Source organism: Poecilia reticulata, chromosome 17 (assembly GCF_904066995.2).
Source record: "Poecilia reticulata chromosome 17, P_reticulata-male-v2, whole genome shotgun sequence".
In the NCBI taxonomy this organism is placed as follows: domain Eukaryota; kingdom Metazoa; phylum Chordata; class Actinopteri; order Cyprinodontiformes; family Poeciliidae; genus Poecilia; species Poecilia reticulata.
Window position 1 is genome coordinate 20,696,055 of NC_088846.1, and position 19,245 is coordinate 20,715,299.

Below are 19,245 nucleotides of genomic sequence, written 5' to 3' on the forward strand. Positions count from 1 at the left end.
TTTCTCTTGCACACACAGATGCATCCCCTTTTTTAATTTAGGATATCAATAAAAATGTTTCTGTAATAAATTCGGAACAGAAACGCATTCTGATGAAGCTGGTAATCCTCAGCCTGTGATTTCAGCTCTATGAAGCCGAATCATCCCGCAATGCCTTGAATCATCAGCATTCTGTTAAATGCTGATGATTAAGGTTAATAGCTAATGAAAATAATATTCATCTCGGAGAATTTAAATATTACATAAGACTAATGAGAACAGAGGATCTGAAAGGAGATATTGATTTACACTTTAACTTTTGCACATGTTACTACAGCAGGGAGACGGTCGGATTGTGGGTCTGCTGAGATGTTGAGAAAACTTTTGCTGCTCTGCGTTGTTGGCTCTGATGTTCAATTTCCCTTTTTACAAGACTTCATAGATTCTCTGTGGGAAACGGCATAAAATGTAAGATTCCCTGATTGATGGTTGCACTTTCTTTGGACGTGTTGCAGCATAGTGAACCAACACCAGCTGATGACTTGCTGCCCTAAAGTGTGGACACTGAGCATAGAGCAGCTTGGATTCTGCACTCCTTTTTTCTTAACTCAAGTGAGATGCTTCTTGTGGAATGCCACTGGAAATGCAGCAGTTGTAGCAAATGATTTAGATACAATGACTCTTACAACTTTGTAGAAAACATCTAATGAATTCAGCAGCACATATTAAAATTGCTTAGGGTACAATCAAAGCTTCAAAGAATGCAGGGTATAAATTTGTAGGAGTTGTTAAAGAGTTAGCATGTCTGTTATTCCTGATATGCGTGCACCTTTGTCCACCACAGGTTCTTCTTCCACTAAACGTTTTGTCATGTTTGAATGCAGCACTCTGGGAGCAGCTAACTTCTTTTCCAATGAGCTTCCGGCTGATGTCTGTGATTGTTTTGTCTTCCCTATGGTTTTCAGATTTTTACCTGTTAAGTGAATTTATTTCAGCAATTCAATTTATGAAATATGGAGATTCATGTGCAGAAAACTTGATTCAGTACATGTTCACAGCTTATTCAATTATACCTTTGCCTCCTCTGATCTGTTTGCGTGCTTCTGTCAACCCTGCCTACTCACCATTGTGATGCGGAAAACATTTTGAGGAGTGCTGCTGTTGCTCACAGCCTGAGCCACCCAGCTGAACTCGGCCGCCATGTTGGTCAGCCACTTGACCGTCTCATCGGTGTGATGCTGGACAATGGACAAGATCTCATCGTATTGCTGTTTGGAGACATCCAGCAGCTGGGAGATTTCATCCAGCTCCACATGCAGTTCCCGAACACTGGGGCACTCTGTGGTGAAAAGAGAGCCTAAGCTGTGGTGTGTAAAGGACAAAAATAAAACATTTTGAGTGAAGAGGCGATTCACCTGTGAGCAGAGCTCCTTGGCAGGCCTCACATTTGTTCTGAAGCTGCCAGCACTCTGATGTTTGCCTGCGGAGGTCTTTGCACAGCTTTCTGTTCTGCAGGAAGCGAGGGAAGCTTTTTATCTCTGGAAAAAAAGCGAAAAACGTGTATATAATTACATCCACACAACTCTGGTCCAATGCCACTGGCAGCGTGAAAAGACCTGAGTTACCTCTCTTAGTCTCCTCCCCCACAGTCTGATGGATATCATCAAACACCTGGGTAACCACAGCTCCAAACTCCTCCACCACGCTCTTTCCGAAGTCAAAGAACGACTCCAGCACCTCCTCCAGCCCAACGCCCTGCAGGAAGCCGGAGTCGCGCCCAGGGTAGTATGGATCGGGAGCGTTTTCCTCTGACAGTTCATTGGTGGTGTTCAGGAAAGCCTTCTGAAGGACTCCGTCAAGCCTGCTGCTCATCCTGGAGACCAAGGCGATGCTGCAGTTCACCAGGGTCCCCACCTTGCTCATCACTCGCTTGAAAGAATTCTCAATCTGAGCTACATCTGGTTCCGATTCGTCAGCACTTTGGTTCACCAAGATGTCTCCTGCCTCCAGAGGGCGCTCTCTTGGACCAAAGCGTCTGGAGACTCTTTGGAAAAAGGTTTCCACCTGCAACACATGAACGTTATGACGGTTGGAGTATTTGACTGCTTTCCTCCCTTGTAGCTTTAGGCTTGGGGGCGGTGAGATGATTGCCAGGGGTTATGGAGAGATTATCTACTGGGAAAGAAGGCAGTTATCTGAAAGTGGTAAAAAAAAAATTATGGCACGCTGCTAACCCAACATGAAATAATCGTCCACCTAAACATAGACACCAGGCAAAGAGAGCATTGTATTAGCATCCAAGGCCTCTTTGTTTACAAAATTTTATATATCATGTAATAAAAATCGTAAGATGCATTGAAGCTTGTGGTTGCAATGTGGCTACATAAAAAGACAGAATTTCAGTTAAAATCTGAATTCATTGAAACTGTGTTTTGTGGTTGTTTAATGTCTCATGTCGTCTGTGGGGTAAATGATGAAATTATTGGTTGTCTGTCTCCACTGTCGCATTGTTTTATGATCTGTTTATGAATTGGATTCAACATAAGGAAGATTAGCTTGTATATATTATTTCTTCACTGTAGGACACTGTAGTTGCACCTTTCAGGCCTTTATAGAACAAAGAAAACAACTTATGAGGTAAACTAAGTTCTCCGATTTTGCTCGGCAGGAGGGCTAGTCATAAATGGAAACTTATGATTATAAAAGAGCTTGTATTGTCATGCTGCAGGGTTTTTAAGTAAGCGATTACTAGCTGTTCACCTTTGTGCCAAATCTAGAAGGTCTCAACCCAACTTCTTTTTGATTCTTCTTTTTTTTCACATTGTAAGAAGAAGGTTTTCATACCTTACTGCGGAAAGAAGAAAAGCCCCTGCGGCATGTGGAGGTGTAGAAGGTTTTACATGCGTCCTCCAGACAGGGTCTGCATTCCTCCCACTCTGACTGCAGGGAGTCTTTGCACTGCTCCTCTGCCTCCTCCAGCTTCTCACTCACATCCTTTGCTAGCTGGGCTGCCCCCTGGTGGGAGAAGTGAGAGCTTGTAACATTTTTTATTTTTTTTTCCGTGTTTGAATCTTTTTTTTTTTCTTCTTTTTTTTTTCCCGGTTTATGTCAGGCAAGTTCTCTCGCCTTCTTCTTGTCGCCGCTGTGCTTCAGAGAGTTCATGAGGTGCTCATGCTTCTGCTCATTCCTCCACATCACCTCCCTCATCTGCTTCACGCCGTACAGCGCTCTCTTCATCTCCTCATTCACAAGCTTCTCGCCATCCTCTGACAGCTCTGAGACAAAATAAATAAATAAATAAATAAAATGAACACGTTGCAAAATGTCCTTTTCTCATACTTGCAACAATTGGAAACATGTGAACCGATTTTGAAGGAATATTTGGAACGTATTAAGTCTTTCTTTGTCTGGATGGAAACGGGAATAGGAAAAGATTCTGACTTGCCAACTTACGTTTTAAGATGTCCTCTGAGAAGACATCAATTTGGTCAGCATCGGCAAAACTAAGGATGCATGATGCAGCGACGAGAGCAGTCAAACTGAGGAGGAACTTCATTCTTAGTGGCGATTTGTGATGTGATTCAGATCAGTCTGAAACAGAAAAAATACGTTTTTTTATTCATTTGTTTTGTAAAACAACTTTGCATGTCAGAGTGGTTTTTTTTTTTACAAATACAAACCAGGAAATACTCCTCTACTATGACACCCATTAATAAAATACACTGCAACTAACTGATGTGCGATGCCACCTTTATGAGTAAATGGAATCCACTTATTTAATCTCAGTATGAATCCGGCTGTTTTGCAAAGGTCTAAAAGGTTTGTTAGAAAACATTACACGACGCATTATTAAGAACAATGAGCAGACAAGTCAGGAAAAAATGTTCTGGAGAAGTTTAAATAAGTGTTGGGTAATAAAACAACATAGATGGAGTTAAATCCAGGGCAATCCTGGAGGAAAAAATTTTTTCGATGCTGCTAAGGAGTCGAGTCAGGTGGAGGTTGACCCTCCAGCAGGGCACCAACACTAATTACTGCATTTTATAAAGAATGGCTTGGATGAAAACATGTTTGTGTTAGACTGGTTGAGTAAAATTCCAGACAAAATCCAATTGAGTGTATGTCCCGAGACTTGAAAACTGATAATCACAGATGTTCTCCATCTTTTGCAACAAGAAAGAGGAAAAAACACATGCAAACTTAGAGATAAAATACTTTCATCTGCAACTTGAGTAAAATATGCTCTTTAAGAAGAATTGACTCATAAAGGTTGAATAGAAATGCAGGTTGTTTGTTAAAATATATGTCCCCCTTTTAGTTTACAAATATCCATTAATTAGTGTCACCTAAAATCCTAATAACATACAGTGAACTTTATGGTTATCTATCCATTGTTTAAACTGCAGGGTTGCAGGTTGGTGCCCATCTCCAGCAGTCATTGGGTGAGAGATGGGGGACGTCCTGGACTGGTCTTTGTGGTTTTAGCATTACAAAATGTGGAAAGAAAAAAAATCTAGAGGTGTTAACACTTTTGCCACTTGTTTTAAATGTGATCGAGGTAATAGGGTTTTAACTTGACTGTGATTTAACGGCAGAGACACTTATCAAATCCACCACTAGGTGGTGCTACACATTTGTTCACAAAGTATAGTTACTTGGAAATTCTTTTCTTAGTCCTGTTTATAGTTTTCAAGAACAAAAATATTAAGTAATTTATTGGTAATAAATTAATACTTCTGATGGCAAGAAAGAAAAATACCCAGACTTTCTTACATTTGTATATTAAAGTCCCAGTTATAAGTTATATGTTTGAAAGATTTAAAAGGTTACATGTTGTTGCTATTTGTAGCACTTTAAACAAACTGAAAGTCTGTTTTTCACTGCATTTCATTTGTTCTATAACCATATTTCTTCTTTTGTCTTTCACATCTGACTGTAGTTTTTAGTCTAAGCCATACCACAGAGAGGCCAACAGAAGTGTGTGAGCCCTGAATAAATTACATTGTTGGGTTCATCTCAGCAGGAAAACGGTGTTTACGTCAGCGACGGTCTGCTGTTCCAGGAGACCGAGCTCCAGCAAGTCACGAAAATATACAGAAAACAAGCAGAAAAATTTAATATCTAAGCAAATTTTGAATTGTCTTCTTGCTAATTTTGATACAGCAGCTGAACTCCCATGTCTGCTTTGCTTTGTCCCCAGTTATAATTTGGAGTTACACAATATGGCAACCAATGAGGATTTACTTGAAATGGAGATGTACCCATTTGAGGCCAGGGTTTAAACCGGTTATAAAAGCTGCTTGTTTAAATCCTGCTCCCATCAAATTTAACCTTTATTTATAAACTTCATAAAGTATTGTGAAAAGATGGCTAAAGCATAACATTTAAAGATGGAGCCAAATATTTTAACATTTTCAAATGACAAAAAAATACGCCTAAAAATCTTAGAGGTAAGGAAGATATTTCACTGTAAAGGAGAAGGTAAATGAACTAATTCTTTCAAATTAGTTCGGATGTACTGAAATCTCACTGAGGGAATAGGAAGTACAAGTAAAATTTACATCAGACTGAAAGATTTGGACTAAAAAAGATTGGTCCATCAGAACCAAAACGACTCACCAGCAGACGACTGAAGCTCTTTCTCCTTCAAATACAAAGTATTTTGTGCGAACAGAAGTGTTTGTGTTATCTTGACCTGCTCAGGTCTATTTGTGCTCGTCCTACGTGAACTTTATCCTCTTACCGTCTTTGCTTGAGGTTGATGCCCGTTAATCCCCACCGCTGGGCATGCTCAGAGGAAGGGTTTGCGTAAGTGGTCATATCAAAGGAGCTGCTTGTTGCTCACAAAACTAATTAGTTTTCTGGTCATTTGCAATGAGCATCTAGTGGCTGGAAATAGTTTTAGTTACCAAAAAATAATAAAAGATGGTTGATTGCTAAACATGTGCAGCGCTTCTCTGGCATCGGCTCTTAAATCATCTGTCAGTGGGAATCGTCGAGGTCTTGGTCCTGACAATACAAACGCATTCAGAAGCTGTTTCATCACAGTGAGCTCGTCTCTATTGTTTTAGTTATTGTGGTGTTTGATGATTAATTTGTTTGGGTAAAGGAAACATTTCTAAATGAGGAAGAAATTAGATCAACAAGATGATTTTGATTTAAGATCCCGACTGATTTTCACTGCAAGGATATGAGGACAACAACCCAAAACATACAGCCAGACTTTCGTGGAAATGCTTTGGACTGACAAACATCCTGATCAAAGCCCAGAAGACCTTTAATCTAATTGAATATCTGTGGCAAGTCTTGAAAATGGATGTTCACAGATGGTCATCAAGTCTGACTGAGTCTGAACTGTTTTGTAAAGCAGAATGATGAAGAAGAAGAAATCTCCATCTCCAGTTGTTTAAAGCTGATAGAGACATATCCCACCATATTTTTCAGATTTTTCATTGTGATAACAAAAAAAAATAACCGAAAGCAACTTGTCATTTCCTGAAAGTTTAGAGTCTAATACGTGTTAAGATATCACATAGAATCCCAGTAACACACAATATAAGTTGTGGTTGTCATATGACAATAGCATAAAAAGTTAATGGGTGTGACTGATTTTGTAAGCCTAAACCTCTTTGCATTGACACGAACCAAAACTACCAAGAATCTCTTTAGCTGTAAATGATTCCTTTGTATCTCCTCATTAGATTTGAATCCAATGTGTGACACAGGACATTGTTCTTAGGTTTTTCTCTGCAACTATTCCTCCTCCTCCTCCCCCAAAAAATTGTGCTCTGCAGAATCTGTGACCCAGAAAATTGAGTCCTTAAAGGATCATAATCAGAAGCAGACAGAACTTTAGCCCTTGCTGGGACTTTCAGCACCTGGTTCATATAACACCATAGGAAGAATATTTTACCAGATATTATCCCCTGGTCCACGTAGACCACAGAAAAGACTTTATAGTAAAACAAGTTCCAAGTGGTAAAACACTGCAGGCAAGTAATTAATTACAGCAGCTGAACTCCAATGCAAATCAAGAGTTTTAGGCACTAAATTGTTGAACATGATCACATTGGTATGTTTTAGTTTATGGAAGGCAAACAGATGAAGGACATAAACAGCTTCACAATGTACAACTGAGAAACGTTAAGTGTCGCTCAGCCAACAGAAAACCTCAGTTCGACAGGACACAGCATCCCTTGGAGCTTCATGTGATCACATTCAAAGTACTGAGATGAGAAATGTGTTTTTGCTTAAAATGAGGTCATATTGCAACTTTTTTGACTTCATATGGAAATGAATGTGTTATGCTTTTTAGCTTTTGTTTTTTTTTTTTACTTTAAAGTTATTCTGTTTTATTCAAAACTTATTTGTCTATTCCAGTGAACTACCTAAGAAGAAATCAATCCTGGAATAAGGTTTAAACAATCCACATAATCAATGCAGTTGCTCAAACTACAAAACATGATTAACTTAGTAATTCCAAGTAATCACTTTAAACAAGCTTTCAAAATTTACCCATAGATTTATATCATATAATCATTTTATCTTGAACAATACAATCAAGATTTTCTACGACATTTTCAAACCTGGGCCCTGTTGTTTATGCACGAATTCACCACTGAGCCACAAGAAAGGACATTTCAGTTCTATGACTGAACCCTTTTCATGTTTGGTCCCTTATTTAATTTCCCTCTGAGTTCATGACCAAACTTAACAACAAGCCAAAAGAAGTCTGCTGCGTGTGAAAATAGTTGGCAAACATCACGGTTACATCATCCCCTTTACTGCCCCCAAGTGGCCAAAACAGAACACTAAGATTTCATTGTGCAGGTGGACTCTATCCATCTTAGAAAAGTCAAAGTAAAGTCAAAATAAGAATTGGAGAATACTGATTTTTAATTCAAATTTCGAAGCGTAGCAAGGCTGTGCTTTTAAAAATATTTTATAAGTGCTGCATTTTTAAGGAAATTGTTAGATTCATTTCACACCTTTTTTATTTTATTTTCTACCTTATCCAAACCTCGATGTGATACAAGTTCAAACTTTGTAAAACAGAATTTGTTTGTCACCATTAGATATAATTATTCTCGATGGTAAAATCACAAAGCAGCGCACGCAGAGAAAGCAGCTGTGCGCAGACGGTGCGCACAGATGTGAGGAGCTCGTGGTTTCTCCGAGCAGCGCGTGCAGCACTTCCTCTCACGTTAGGACTCCTTAAGTTTTTAAGCTCCTCTTGTTGCTGCAGCGGCGGGAGTGAGTACCACCTCAGATCCGAGTAGGACAGGGAGACCAGATCATCTCAGCATCTCTCTGAACTGACAGAAGCCAGGGGAAATCATATGAACTTTGCATCATTTTTAACAAAGTTTTTTTTTTTATTTATTCGTTAGATTTTTTTATTTTTTATTTTTTTGGCAGCAGCATAAGCAATACCTGCACTGAAAGAGAAGAAAGAGAGAGCTGCACAGTGAAAGAAAACTTGGATTTGACTCCGATTTTTTTTCTTTTTTTTTGTTTTTTTTTTCTTAACTTGTTTTTCCTGCTAATAAAACGAGGACCGTGTGATACCTGCAGATTCAAGGTGCCTTATGGCAAATTCCAATGCGATGCTGTGAATGTGACTATTCAACCAACAGATACACAGATTCCAGTGAACCACAATGAAAGGTAGGCTTCACTTCGATTATAACTATTAAAATTGTTTTAAATCGACCGCAGGCTTATAAACGCCACGTGTCAGTGATGACTGATCAATTGTTCCTCGCTCTTTTTTTTTTGTCACATTTTCCTGCGCTCATTTTTTCTCCTGCTCTGGGACAGGAGGAGAGGAATGCGTGGGTTACTACTCTAACATCTGGTTTCAATTACCAAGCATTTGCCTCAAATTGTTTTGCATCTGTCCACCGATGAACATCAGACAGAAAGTCAGATTTAAAAAAATAAAAATAAAAAACAGCTGTCCCAAACAGAAATTATGCACATGACTTTAGACAAATAGCTCTTGAATATGTCGCTCTAATTCAGGGACTTATTTTAAAAATTGACCCTGGCTCAGATAAATGAAGTGCTGCTGCAGGAACTACTGAGTCAGATTTAATTGAAGCATTTTAAAAGCTTCGTTGTGGCCTCTCTTGTACTCCTGCTGCTTTTAAACATTAAAGTACGTAGCATGAATCACGCTGGCGCTGATGTAAACAAAGGCTTATAATAAACTCGCCGGGACGTGAGGCTCATGTGGTTCCCTGATGTGTTGGACTTTGCTAAATAAAGACTGAGGCATGTCGTTCCCAGCCTCTCTGGGTAAGTCAGTAGGCTATGAACTTGTGGGAAAGAATGAACATCCCAACAACTCTGCCCCCTGGTGGTCGTTCTCGGAAAACTGTAGATTGTGACAATAACAATAGGGCTTTGCAAAAGTATTCACACCGCATTGAATGTTTTTACATTTTTGTCACGCTACAACCACAAACAAGGACGGGTTTAATGATACACAGTTGTTGTTATTGTTATTTTTTGCAGATAAATACCTAAAAAAAAAAAATGTGGTTTAGGTTTGCAAATCATATAATTTCCGCATAAATTAAGCTGGTATGAAGGTCTCAGAGAAATGTTAGAGAATATTATAGAACAAACAAGCATGATGAAGACAGACAAACATAAAGTTGGCATTGAGTTGTGGAAAATTTTCAAGCAGGGTTAGATTCTAAAAGCAAAACGCCAAACTTAGAGTAGCTCATGGCACAAATCTCTTGCTTAATCCGTAGCCTGAAAATGGAGACACGATTTGTTGTACAAAGCCATAAGAGGTCATATTCCCAGTTTGCCAGGAGACATTTAGGAGACAGAATTTGTTGGAAAACTAGCACTGTAACATTGAAAACAACATCCCCATTTCAAAACATGCTTGTCAGGCTGTGGAGGATGGTTTTACTTAACAGGGGAAATTTAGTGTGTCAAAGTGTAAGAATCCAACACTTGGAAAAATGGAAGAGAACCATTTAGAGATTGCTAGCAGAGGAATGATGTAACGGCTTAACATCAAACTCTATTAATGTGTTAAAGAGGACCAGTTAAAATTCAGCTTTAATTATTGCAATGATAGCCAGTTGAAATTTACTTGAATAGTGCTGGAGATTTTCTAAAAGAAAACATGTTTTGGTACAATCCTACCTTAGATTAACAGGTTGTTTTTTTTGGTCTTACAGTGGGTTAAAATTGATTGCAGAGTTTATACACTATACTACATTATAGTGCCAAAAATATCAAGATGCTTGCCACAAACACGCACATACACACATTCACACACAAACTGTAATGATACCTTAATCTCGATATAGACTTGGCTTACCCCTAGCAGCTATAACAACTTCTGCTTTTCTGGGAAGGCTCTTCCCAAGGTTTATGAGTGTTTTTTGTTGGAATTTTTTAACATTCTTCCAGAAGTGGATGTATGAGGTTAGATGAGATGAAACCTGGTTCGGAGTTTTGACTCTAGTTTAAGATTGAAATCAAGACTTTTTGCCAGGCAGTTGGAGTTCCTCCACACCAACTTTAATCTCTCCTCTCGACCTTGCTTGGTGAATTCCCCAAACTCATCCTTGAAATTTGGATGCATAAAATTGTCCGGAATTTATTTGTAAGCAGCAGCATTAAGACATATTTTCACCATAACTGAAGGTCAAAGGCCAAACCCTAAAAAACAATCCCACATCATAAGACAACCTCCATAAAACTTTACACCCTGCACACCATACTCAGACAATGGCAATTCCTTGCAAACACAAAACCCAAACTGTTTGGAGTGCCAGCTGTCAATGTCAACATGCACAGTGATCATTTAGTCATTTTACCTGGAGTGACATTTCAAAGTGAATTTATATCCCCTTCCTTTCTTATTATACCACTAAGAGTTGACTCCAGAAGGATTAGCAGAAAAGAAATGTCATTGCTGAATTGTTTAGGTGGCATTGACACATGGAACAATCCTTAAATTTACTGAGCTTCTGAGAAGGACCATATATTTATTTATTTTTTCTTTTTACAAATGTTTGAAGAAACAGTCCACGTGTGCTTTAACTTTATACACCTGCACCCATGGAAGTGGTTGGAACATCTGAACTCAATGATTAGGTTTTTTTAATACGGTGTATTAAGCATGATAACATAAAAGTGGTCTTACTTTTCTTTTAAATAGTTTGTTTTATCCATAGTTGTGTAACGTATTTTTTGGACTATAAGCCGCTACCTTTTTCCTAAGCTTTGAACTATGCGGCTTGTAGTCCGGTGCGGCTTTTCTGTGGATTTTTCTTCAACCACCAGGGGGCTCTTTAGCAGGAAGTGAATCATTGGAAGTCAAAATTGGAAATCAAAGAAGAAAGTGCTATATTTTATTTAGAAGAAATTCCCATCTGATGAAATGTTAATATTGAGCAACGTCCTCCTGAGTAGCACAGCTGTAGCCTTTACAAATTAAATCCAAACAACCTTCACTCTGATTCACATTTTTTTAAATCAGCCATTTGGGAATAAAAAGTGAAGCGTGATTTCCCCTCAATGACTCTTGAGCAGGTTGTCCAAGTGTGATACAAACACAATCATGTCGCGCATAAACATAAACCGGAAAATGTTTAGTGGAGATGTTGGGAAAGCCAAAATTCCTCCGTTGGATGTTTTACAACAGCTTGGATTATTCATATCACTCTTTAGCTCATCGTGGGATCTGCTATGTGGTAACTGTGATTAGAAGCTCATTTCCCAGAAACAAACGAAACCGCATTTTCTCAATGGAGGCTTTTTACCCTATGAAGTGGAATCTGTTCTTTTTTTTAATCATCTTTCTAGGTCATTTTGATCAAAGATGTATAAAATAATCTTTGTCAACACATAGTATTCATTAAGTTATTTTAATGAAGCTTGTTTACAGAAATGTGAATAAAATACTTAACCAACCATGTTAAACGACCTGCATTTCTGAAGGCTAAACATTTATTGTTTTGTTTCATGTTTTTAAATATAATACATTTTTATTTCCTTAATTTCTTATTTTTCCTCTACAGACGAATTTACTGATGAAGAGGAGGTGCAGTCCTTCGGCTATAAACGGTTTGGTGAGCATTGGCTTCCTCCTTCGTTTCCAGCCCTGACCACTCTTCCTATTAGTTTCACTCCCAATGACACAATGTTCATGTTAATACAAGTTACTGCATTTTAGGGGCTGTTGTATTTTGCTTGGAGTAGATCCCACCTACACTAATCTCTGAGGTCAAACAGGAACCAGAATTTCCCAGAAACAAGCTCATTTTTGGCTTTTTCCTTCATTGTTTCTTTTCCTTTTTATACGACTACTGTGTACAGTAAAAATGGAAACCACAGACTTCTGGGTGTTCCTGACCAGCTGCTGACTTTGCACTGTTTTCACAATATCAGAGTGCTTTCATTTCACTCGGTACAAAATCTTTTGTGAATCAACTTTTCTACTCACTGTTTCTCCGCTTGAGTATTTTAGTTCATTCACAGCAGCGATTGCGCTGACATGAATCGCATGTTTCGGTTTCATATATTTTACTGGCAATGCAAGGTGTGTGCACCAGTGATTGTAGGTTGAAAAATATTTATCCGTTTTTTGTTTGTTTTCTTTTTATTCTTAAGTGTAAAATTAAACCATTTTAATAAAAGAGAATTGATTTTTTTCTCATTCTTACCACATATGCTGTAAATTGTTGAGGGCTCAGTGCAGTGTGACTTCTGATCTTTCAAGAAAGGCCATGTCTTTTGTCCAATGAGCCAATGCAACTTGACTAGTCAGCAAAGTGGATCCAAAATTCCTGCACATCTCCTTTTGTGTTATTGCCTCCTTTGGCTTGTGCTGCTGCAACCTTGGGATGATGTAGTGGTTGACCCTGGGGCATTTTGCAAAGATCAAGTTACTGCACTTGAGGTTATTTGGTTTAAGAGGTGTTTTAGTGCTCATTTATGTGTTGCTCAAGCATTAGGCTCCCATATGTCAAGAGGTGCAGGAATCCACAGACTGCATGTCACCATATTTAGTTTATACAGTCTTCTTGCCTGCTTGACATCTGCATGTATTGATGCTTTTAATAAGTGGACAGTTTGGATTTTCTTGGTTCCAAACTAAACATTTGTCTTGATATGGACAACTTAACATCACCAAAATGGGGTTAATGCATTTGTTATTTATTTTGAACATATGTGTGTTTTATGCATAGGCTTGACATTTGGTTACCAAACAGCTGTACACAATCAGCTCCCAGGTTAAAGGATCACTCCACATAAAATCCATCTTCTAAGTATCTGATAATAAATAAACTCCTACAAAACATTCACAGAGCCTTCATTACGTGGTAGTTACTTTGACTGAGTATAAATACTATGGAGAAATACATCATTCTGCAAAAGTATTTACACCCGTTTAACTCTTTTCAGCCATAAACTTCAAAGTGTTGCATTGAGATTTTAAATACTTTGTAGAACCACCAGTTACAGTTACAAATCTTTTGGGATATGTCTCTATCAACTTTCCACATCTAGTGACTGATTTTTTATTTTTTATTTTTTTTGCCAGTCCTATGCAAAATAGCTCAAGCTCAGTGAGACTTAATGGAGAGTCTCAGTGAACGTGGGTTTTCAAGTCTCGTCGCAGATTCTCGATAAGATTTAGGTTTGAACTTTGACCGAGTTATTCTAACACGTGATTACCCATCAAGCTAAACCATTGTGTTGTAGCACCTTCTGCTTGAAGGTGGATCTCATTTACAGTCTGAAGTAATAGGTTATGTTTCAGGATTGTACATTTTTTATATTCGTCTATTCTGCCATCGGTTCTGACAAGGCTGAAGAAAAGCATCCCGGCATAACGATGCTGCCACCACTGTGTTTCGCTCTGGGAATGGTGTGATCATGGTGAAGAACAATGTTAGTTTTTCACTCATAGTACTTTGTGTGTATGCTAAAACTGTTGCATTTTAGAGCCTTTCTTTCACGTGGCTGCTGTCTTCTACATGTGACAAACCTTAAATGTACATTTCGTCGAGCAGCTGCTTTCCTCGTGCCATTATTAGCTGGAGTCCTGATTTGTATGGTGTGTGACAAATAGTTATGCTGTCAACAGGTTCCTTTCCCTGAACTGCAGATCTCCCTTATTGTTACAGTTGTGCTTTTAGCTGCTTCTCTGATACGTGCTCTCCTTGCCCAGTCAGTTTAGGTGGACATCTATGTCCTGTTAGGTTTGTTGTCCCTTTTCTTTTACAGATTATGAACAGTGCTCCATGACATTTTCTAATCTTGAGATCTTGGTCTAAAAACTATGATGCAGATGAGAGTAAAAAGTGTAGAAAAGCTTGAATACAAATGCACACCACCCTGCTCCACTTATGCACTGCTTAATGTTGCTTAATTATATGATCCCAGTAAAATGCACTGATGTTTCTTGCTGTAACAAAAGTGCGACAAAATGTAAAAAAAAAAAAAAAAAAAAGGTTTAGTAATTCAGCTTTTGTTTTGCCCTTTGATTAAAAAACCTCATGGCTCCTGCTCACCCAGTTTATTGCTCTGAACTAAATCTTTTCATCTATGGGGGGAAAAAAGCAAATGCCTTTTCCAAACATGTAAACTCCTTGTCTACCACACATACTTGTGCACTGACAGAAAACTCTGGCTGCTCTGCCATTCATATGTTTTTAGCAAGGAGAGGAATGAAGTACATAACTCATTCTGGCATCTGCTTTCCACAGAGGGTTTATTTTTCCACTGTGAATCCAAACCTGAGACGCTGCCGATTTGCTTCCTGTGTCCGTACTGGAAGTTTATGCAACGCAAACTTGTTAACGCAGAAAGCAGGAGAGGTGGAGTGTACAGGAGTCAGGATCCAGGTTTGTGTGCAAGAGAAGAGGCAAACTTATTTTTTTCTTCAAAAAGTTTTTCAACTTACTTTTTTTTTTAATATTGTCAGGGTTGTTTTTGATTTTAGTTTTTTTTCATTTTTTTTTTTTTTTCACCGGGGAAACATTTGTCAACACTTATTTTGAGCAGAGGAGTCACATTCCTTGCCTGACTTATTTTTGGGAGCAAAACAGCGAGTGGCTTTAATTTACGGGGACTTTATTATGAGAAAAGAATGTCTTCAAAATGCCTGCCTTCTACTTACGACCCTACTCCAGGGCATGCATGCATGCTGTGTGTGTGCTCTGGTATCCTAATGAAAGATTACTCTTGTGTTTTTAATAAAAAGCAGTCAGAGAGGGGGGGAGACAAAGGAGGAAAGAAGCACAGGCATTGTAGAGATCGTGAAAAAGGTTAACTTCACAAGAAGAAAGCAGAAACAATCCTTTCTTATTTTATCTGATGTACACAGATAAAACAGCACAGGTATAATATTTGCTTGGATGATTTGTTCAAATTGTTTCGGGTCTTTATCGGTCACAAAATCTTTGGTTAGTACTCAATCGACCAATAGAAGAGAGGCATAATGCATGCCAGACAGGGGCAGAATATCTGCATCCTGCTGTGAGAAAATCCAAAGTATGCAACAAGCATTTCTGCTCAAATTGAGGACAGACTTGGATGGGGCTCAGGTCAACTATCCAGAACCCTTAGAGCAATTATGTCCGGATTAAGTTCTGATTCTATTATTTATTTTGTGCGTCTGACATGCAGACGTTAATAAGAACTTGACAAACCCTTCTTTGGCACCTTGTGCTAGACAGGATTTGCTAAAGCCATGGGGAGGCACTGATGTATGATTTACTTTTGATAAAAGTGAAACAAAAATCCGATCGAACTGTTGGATTTTTAATTCTCTTTTGGATTCTCCTTCATGCAATAAACTAGAGTTAGTTTTTCTCAAACTGTTAAATGATTTAAAAAATGGATTTGCAAAGGAGCTTCTGTGTGTGAGTGGCTTTTGTATGTTGCTGCTGTAGTTTTGACTGGAATCATCTTAACCGACCTCATCAAATTTTCTTTTTCACCACTCCCCCACGGGAGATCTGGGCCAATTTCAACAGAACGCCTTTAACCCTCTGTCATCTGATAGGGTGTCTTCTCTCACATAGATGTTTGTCAAGATCTCTGTTCAAAGCCATGCTTGGCTCCGTCACAGAAATAACAGGCTCAATATTAGAAGTGTCTCAGTTAATTTTCAGTGAAGAAATTGCACATCTACTTCTGCAATGCTGTGTAACCCAATGGAGGCCTGCTGGTCCCAAAGAGGCCAACTCAAACCTCACTGCATCCTCTATTTATAATACAAAGAAAGTTCAAAAGAAATTTTTTCGGTTTGTTTTGCTTTGGCGTGAGTTATAGTGCTGCTCACCGTCCAGCTCCCTGAGCTGACTGTAGCGCTTTTGTTTCTGTGGTTGTGCTTATGTTGGCCCTCTACCAACATACTGGATTGGCTTGGTTGGGTTTAACAGTAAGGAGTTTTTTCCATTTGCAAGGTTCCCAAATGTTTAAAAAGACAAACGAAGGCATGTTTTCTTCTGATAACGTACACACGTTCTCACACAAGAACACTGATGGGAAATGTTATTTTTTGTGGGGTCAGCTATACAATGTTCAGTCCTACAGAGCGTTCCAGTTTAACTTCACCTCTATCTGTTGCGATCACATTTGAAGAACCAGGTCAAGCTGATACGCTCAGGAGATAAATTCTGTTTCTGAAACATAAAAATGTCCCATGAGTATGCCTCCTAATCATTTAACCAGAGTTTCACCTGTTTTAACAGCACTACAACAAGCTGCTGCCAATAAAAATGAGAGTTTCTGTTCTTAGCTAATCGGTAGTAACCAAGTCACAATTCACCTCCATCATCTCAAGCTAGTTTCTGACCATTGGTTCACTGCATTACAGCGTCATCAGACTTGAATCTAATACGATATCTTTTGGATGTAGTGGAACTGCAGGAAGCTGTCATGACAATATGAACTAAAATGTTTCCCACACCTTGTTGAATCTATATTATAAACAGTTGGGGCAGCTCTGCAGGAGCAGGGGGTCTAACCACATACCAAGTATTTAAAAAAGTTGCTGGTGAGTGAAAATCCTGATAACATGGTCTGTATCTAAGTGAAATCTTTATGCAATCTGTGGAAGTAAGGAAAATGCCACTGTAAAAGTGGCCAGTGCCTTGGAGGCTGAACAAAGAAAATATATCGCTATCCAAAGAGTCTCAAAGAAAAATTAAAGGAACGTCTAAGGAACATTTAAGGAAGACTGGCCAAAGGTTGGATGACCCAGTTCAAGCTGATAGTGAAAATTATTCATGTGTCCTTTATTGCTGCTTGCAAAGAAAATACACATTGTATGGTAGAAACGCAGGCACAATTTACAACAGACTATTCAGCTTTAATGCTGGAACCACCAAGATTTTACTGGAACTTTGAAGTTTGCATAAAAACTCTTTACTCTCTAGATGCCTCCTGATTTGGTGTTGATCTTAATTCTCTGGTTTGTGCCTGTTTCTGTCTCCTTCAGAAGTGGTAGAACTCTGAGATCAAGTGTGTGAGGTTTTGCTTGCCCTCTTATTTGGATGTCAGCACAATATTAAAGATTTATGTCGGACAAACAATCAGATGTCTGAAGGCAGGGTAATGACCTGGTGACTTGTTGCTTCACTATTTTGTACCTTAGAGACTTTGCATGTGGTATCAATTTCTAAACACTTATTTTACTGGTGCATTGCATAATTTCTCCTCTGGTTGTGATATGGACCACGGTAAAACAGGAACTCAGATACTATCTTCCCTGTTCTCAGCGTCTTTTCCCACAAAGTAAAGCCATTCTTGGCTGGACGGCTGGTTTGGTCCACGCTTTGTGGTTTTACTGGCTCAGCTGGCCGATAAAGCTTATAAACAGGAGGGTTGCAGAAGGGGACGGGGTGCTGCACATCGGGCTGAGCTAAGGTTGTTGCTGATTCAGTTTTGGAATTGCTTCCATGGTGGGCTGCACAGCCAGCAGCCACAACCACAAAAAATCCCATCTGCACAGATGGATGCTAAGATTTAACTCCAGTGTTCTTCAACTTCGGCTCACAGACACAGCGGTTTTGGACTTACATGAGAGTATAATGAAGTCTTCTGAACTGAAGTAACAAAACATGTCTCGGTTTATTTATGCTCATGTTGTGGTGGGGAGGGTAAAATTAGTGAGGCTCTGATATTTAAAATTTCTTCCAGGGACACAGATAGATATCTGTGAAAGTTCATCCTGGGATTCATTATATATACTGTAATGATTTTTTTTCTTTTTTTGTTTGATTTTTGTTTGTTTTCCCCCGCTTGATTACAATTTAATAACTTTTTTTTATTATTATTCACACTTACGCAATGCTCATTTTTATGGAAACTGCTGCATTCCGGTAACAAAGGAATTACATTCCTAGAAATGAAATAATATGGTGTGTAAAACAAAGCAACACTTTGAGTTTAGGAAGTACAACCTTTATTGAAGTTTCTTCTTTACTGGATCCGTATGCGTGCCGTTTAACTCTCAGTGAGTTAAACAGACACCAGAGACGGAGATTAGGACTGCTCTCTATAATAAGCTAAGTTTTATAGGAACTTGATGAAATATTTCAAACAACGAACATCTGGAACACCAAGTCATAGCTCTTAATTACCTTTTACACAGTTCAGTTAGCTTTACTTGGATGTAGCGTTGTTATGAGAATAATTGGAGCCTTAAATCTTTAGACTGTGTTTGAAGAAGTTTAAATAGCCACTGTAACATTGCTTTGTCATGAAAGGATAAGAAATTTCTTTTACAATTTTCATGTTTGGAGCCTGAGGAACAATCAATTCATATTTCATTTGTTTTTAATTATCTGGGGGGGGGGTTATAAAATGCATTAGATTGCCTGATTATATCATTCTTTTGGTACTGCTATGATTTTTTACACTTCTTCTTAACCAATGTGTTCTTCTCAAGCATTTTTTTCTAGTCTTAACTCATAACACGCTTTTTCATTTTAGTTTTTGAAAGGCACTCTTCTTCTTTGTCTTCTTGAATTAATAGAGTTTAGTTGAATTCAATTTATTCACAGTTGCACAGTTGGTAGAACTGTTGCTTTGCAGCAAAAAGGTTCTGGGTCCGATTCTCTACATGTTCTTCCTGCAAAGAGGTTACATGTTTACATGCTTCTCCGGGTACTCCAGTTTCCTCCCACTGTTCTCCACATTACCACCATCCAATAAAAACAATATAGTGGAACCCACAAAGTCAGTCTGCTCAGTAGCTGTGTGCTTTGAATG

At 38.6% G+C, this 19,245-nt stretch overlaps 2 protein-coding genes across 4 annotated transcripts in view; one reads left to right on the top strand and one right to left on the bottom strand.

Moving 5' to 3' along the window:
- clul1 (clusterin-like 1 (retinal)) overlaps nt 1-5,714 on the bottom strand; it is a 198,717-nt gene extending 193,003 nt beyond the window's left edge. For 2 of the 3 annotated variants that reach the window (XR_014084419.1, XM_008434484.2), the window contains exons 1-7: nt 5,599-5,713; nt 3,433-3,570; nt 3,106-3,254; nt 2,824-2,994; nt 1,605-2,043; nt 1,395-1,517; nt 1,104-1,318 (exon numbers count right to left, since the gene is read on the bottom strand). Coding sequence is in view for 2 of the 3 variants with exons in the window: in XM_008434484.2 (XP_008432706.2) it covers nt 1,104-1,318; nt 1,395-1,517; nt 1,605-2,043; nt 2,824-2,994; nt 3,106-3,254; nt 3,433-3,535 (1,200 nt within the window). In the remaining variant the exon portion in view is untranslated. Of the gene's footprint in view, nt 1-1,103; nt 1,319-1,394; nt 1,518-1,604; nt 2,044-2,823; nt 2,995-3,105; nt 3,255-3,432; nt 3,571-5,598 lie in introns of all 3 variants that reach the window. The other variant, XM_081598806.1, reaches the window with a different exon arrangement.
- A 2,436-nt stretch (nt 5,715-8,150) lies between these two features.
- The window catches only part of LOC103479819 (signal transducing adaptor molecule (SH3 domain and ITAM motif) 1), a 41,751-nt gene continuing 30,656 nt past the window's right edge, over nt 8,151-19,245 (top strand). The window contains exons 1-2 of the mRNA XM_081598237.1: nt 8,151-8,646; nt 12,036-12,086. Of these exons, the coding sequence (XP_081454363.1) occupies nt 8,640-8,646; nt 12,036-12,086 (58 nt within the window). The 5' untranslated portion in view covers nt 8,151-8,639. The remainder of the gene's footprint in view (nt 8,647-12,035; nt 12,087-19,245) is intronic.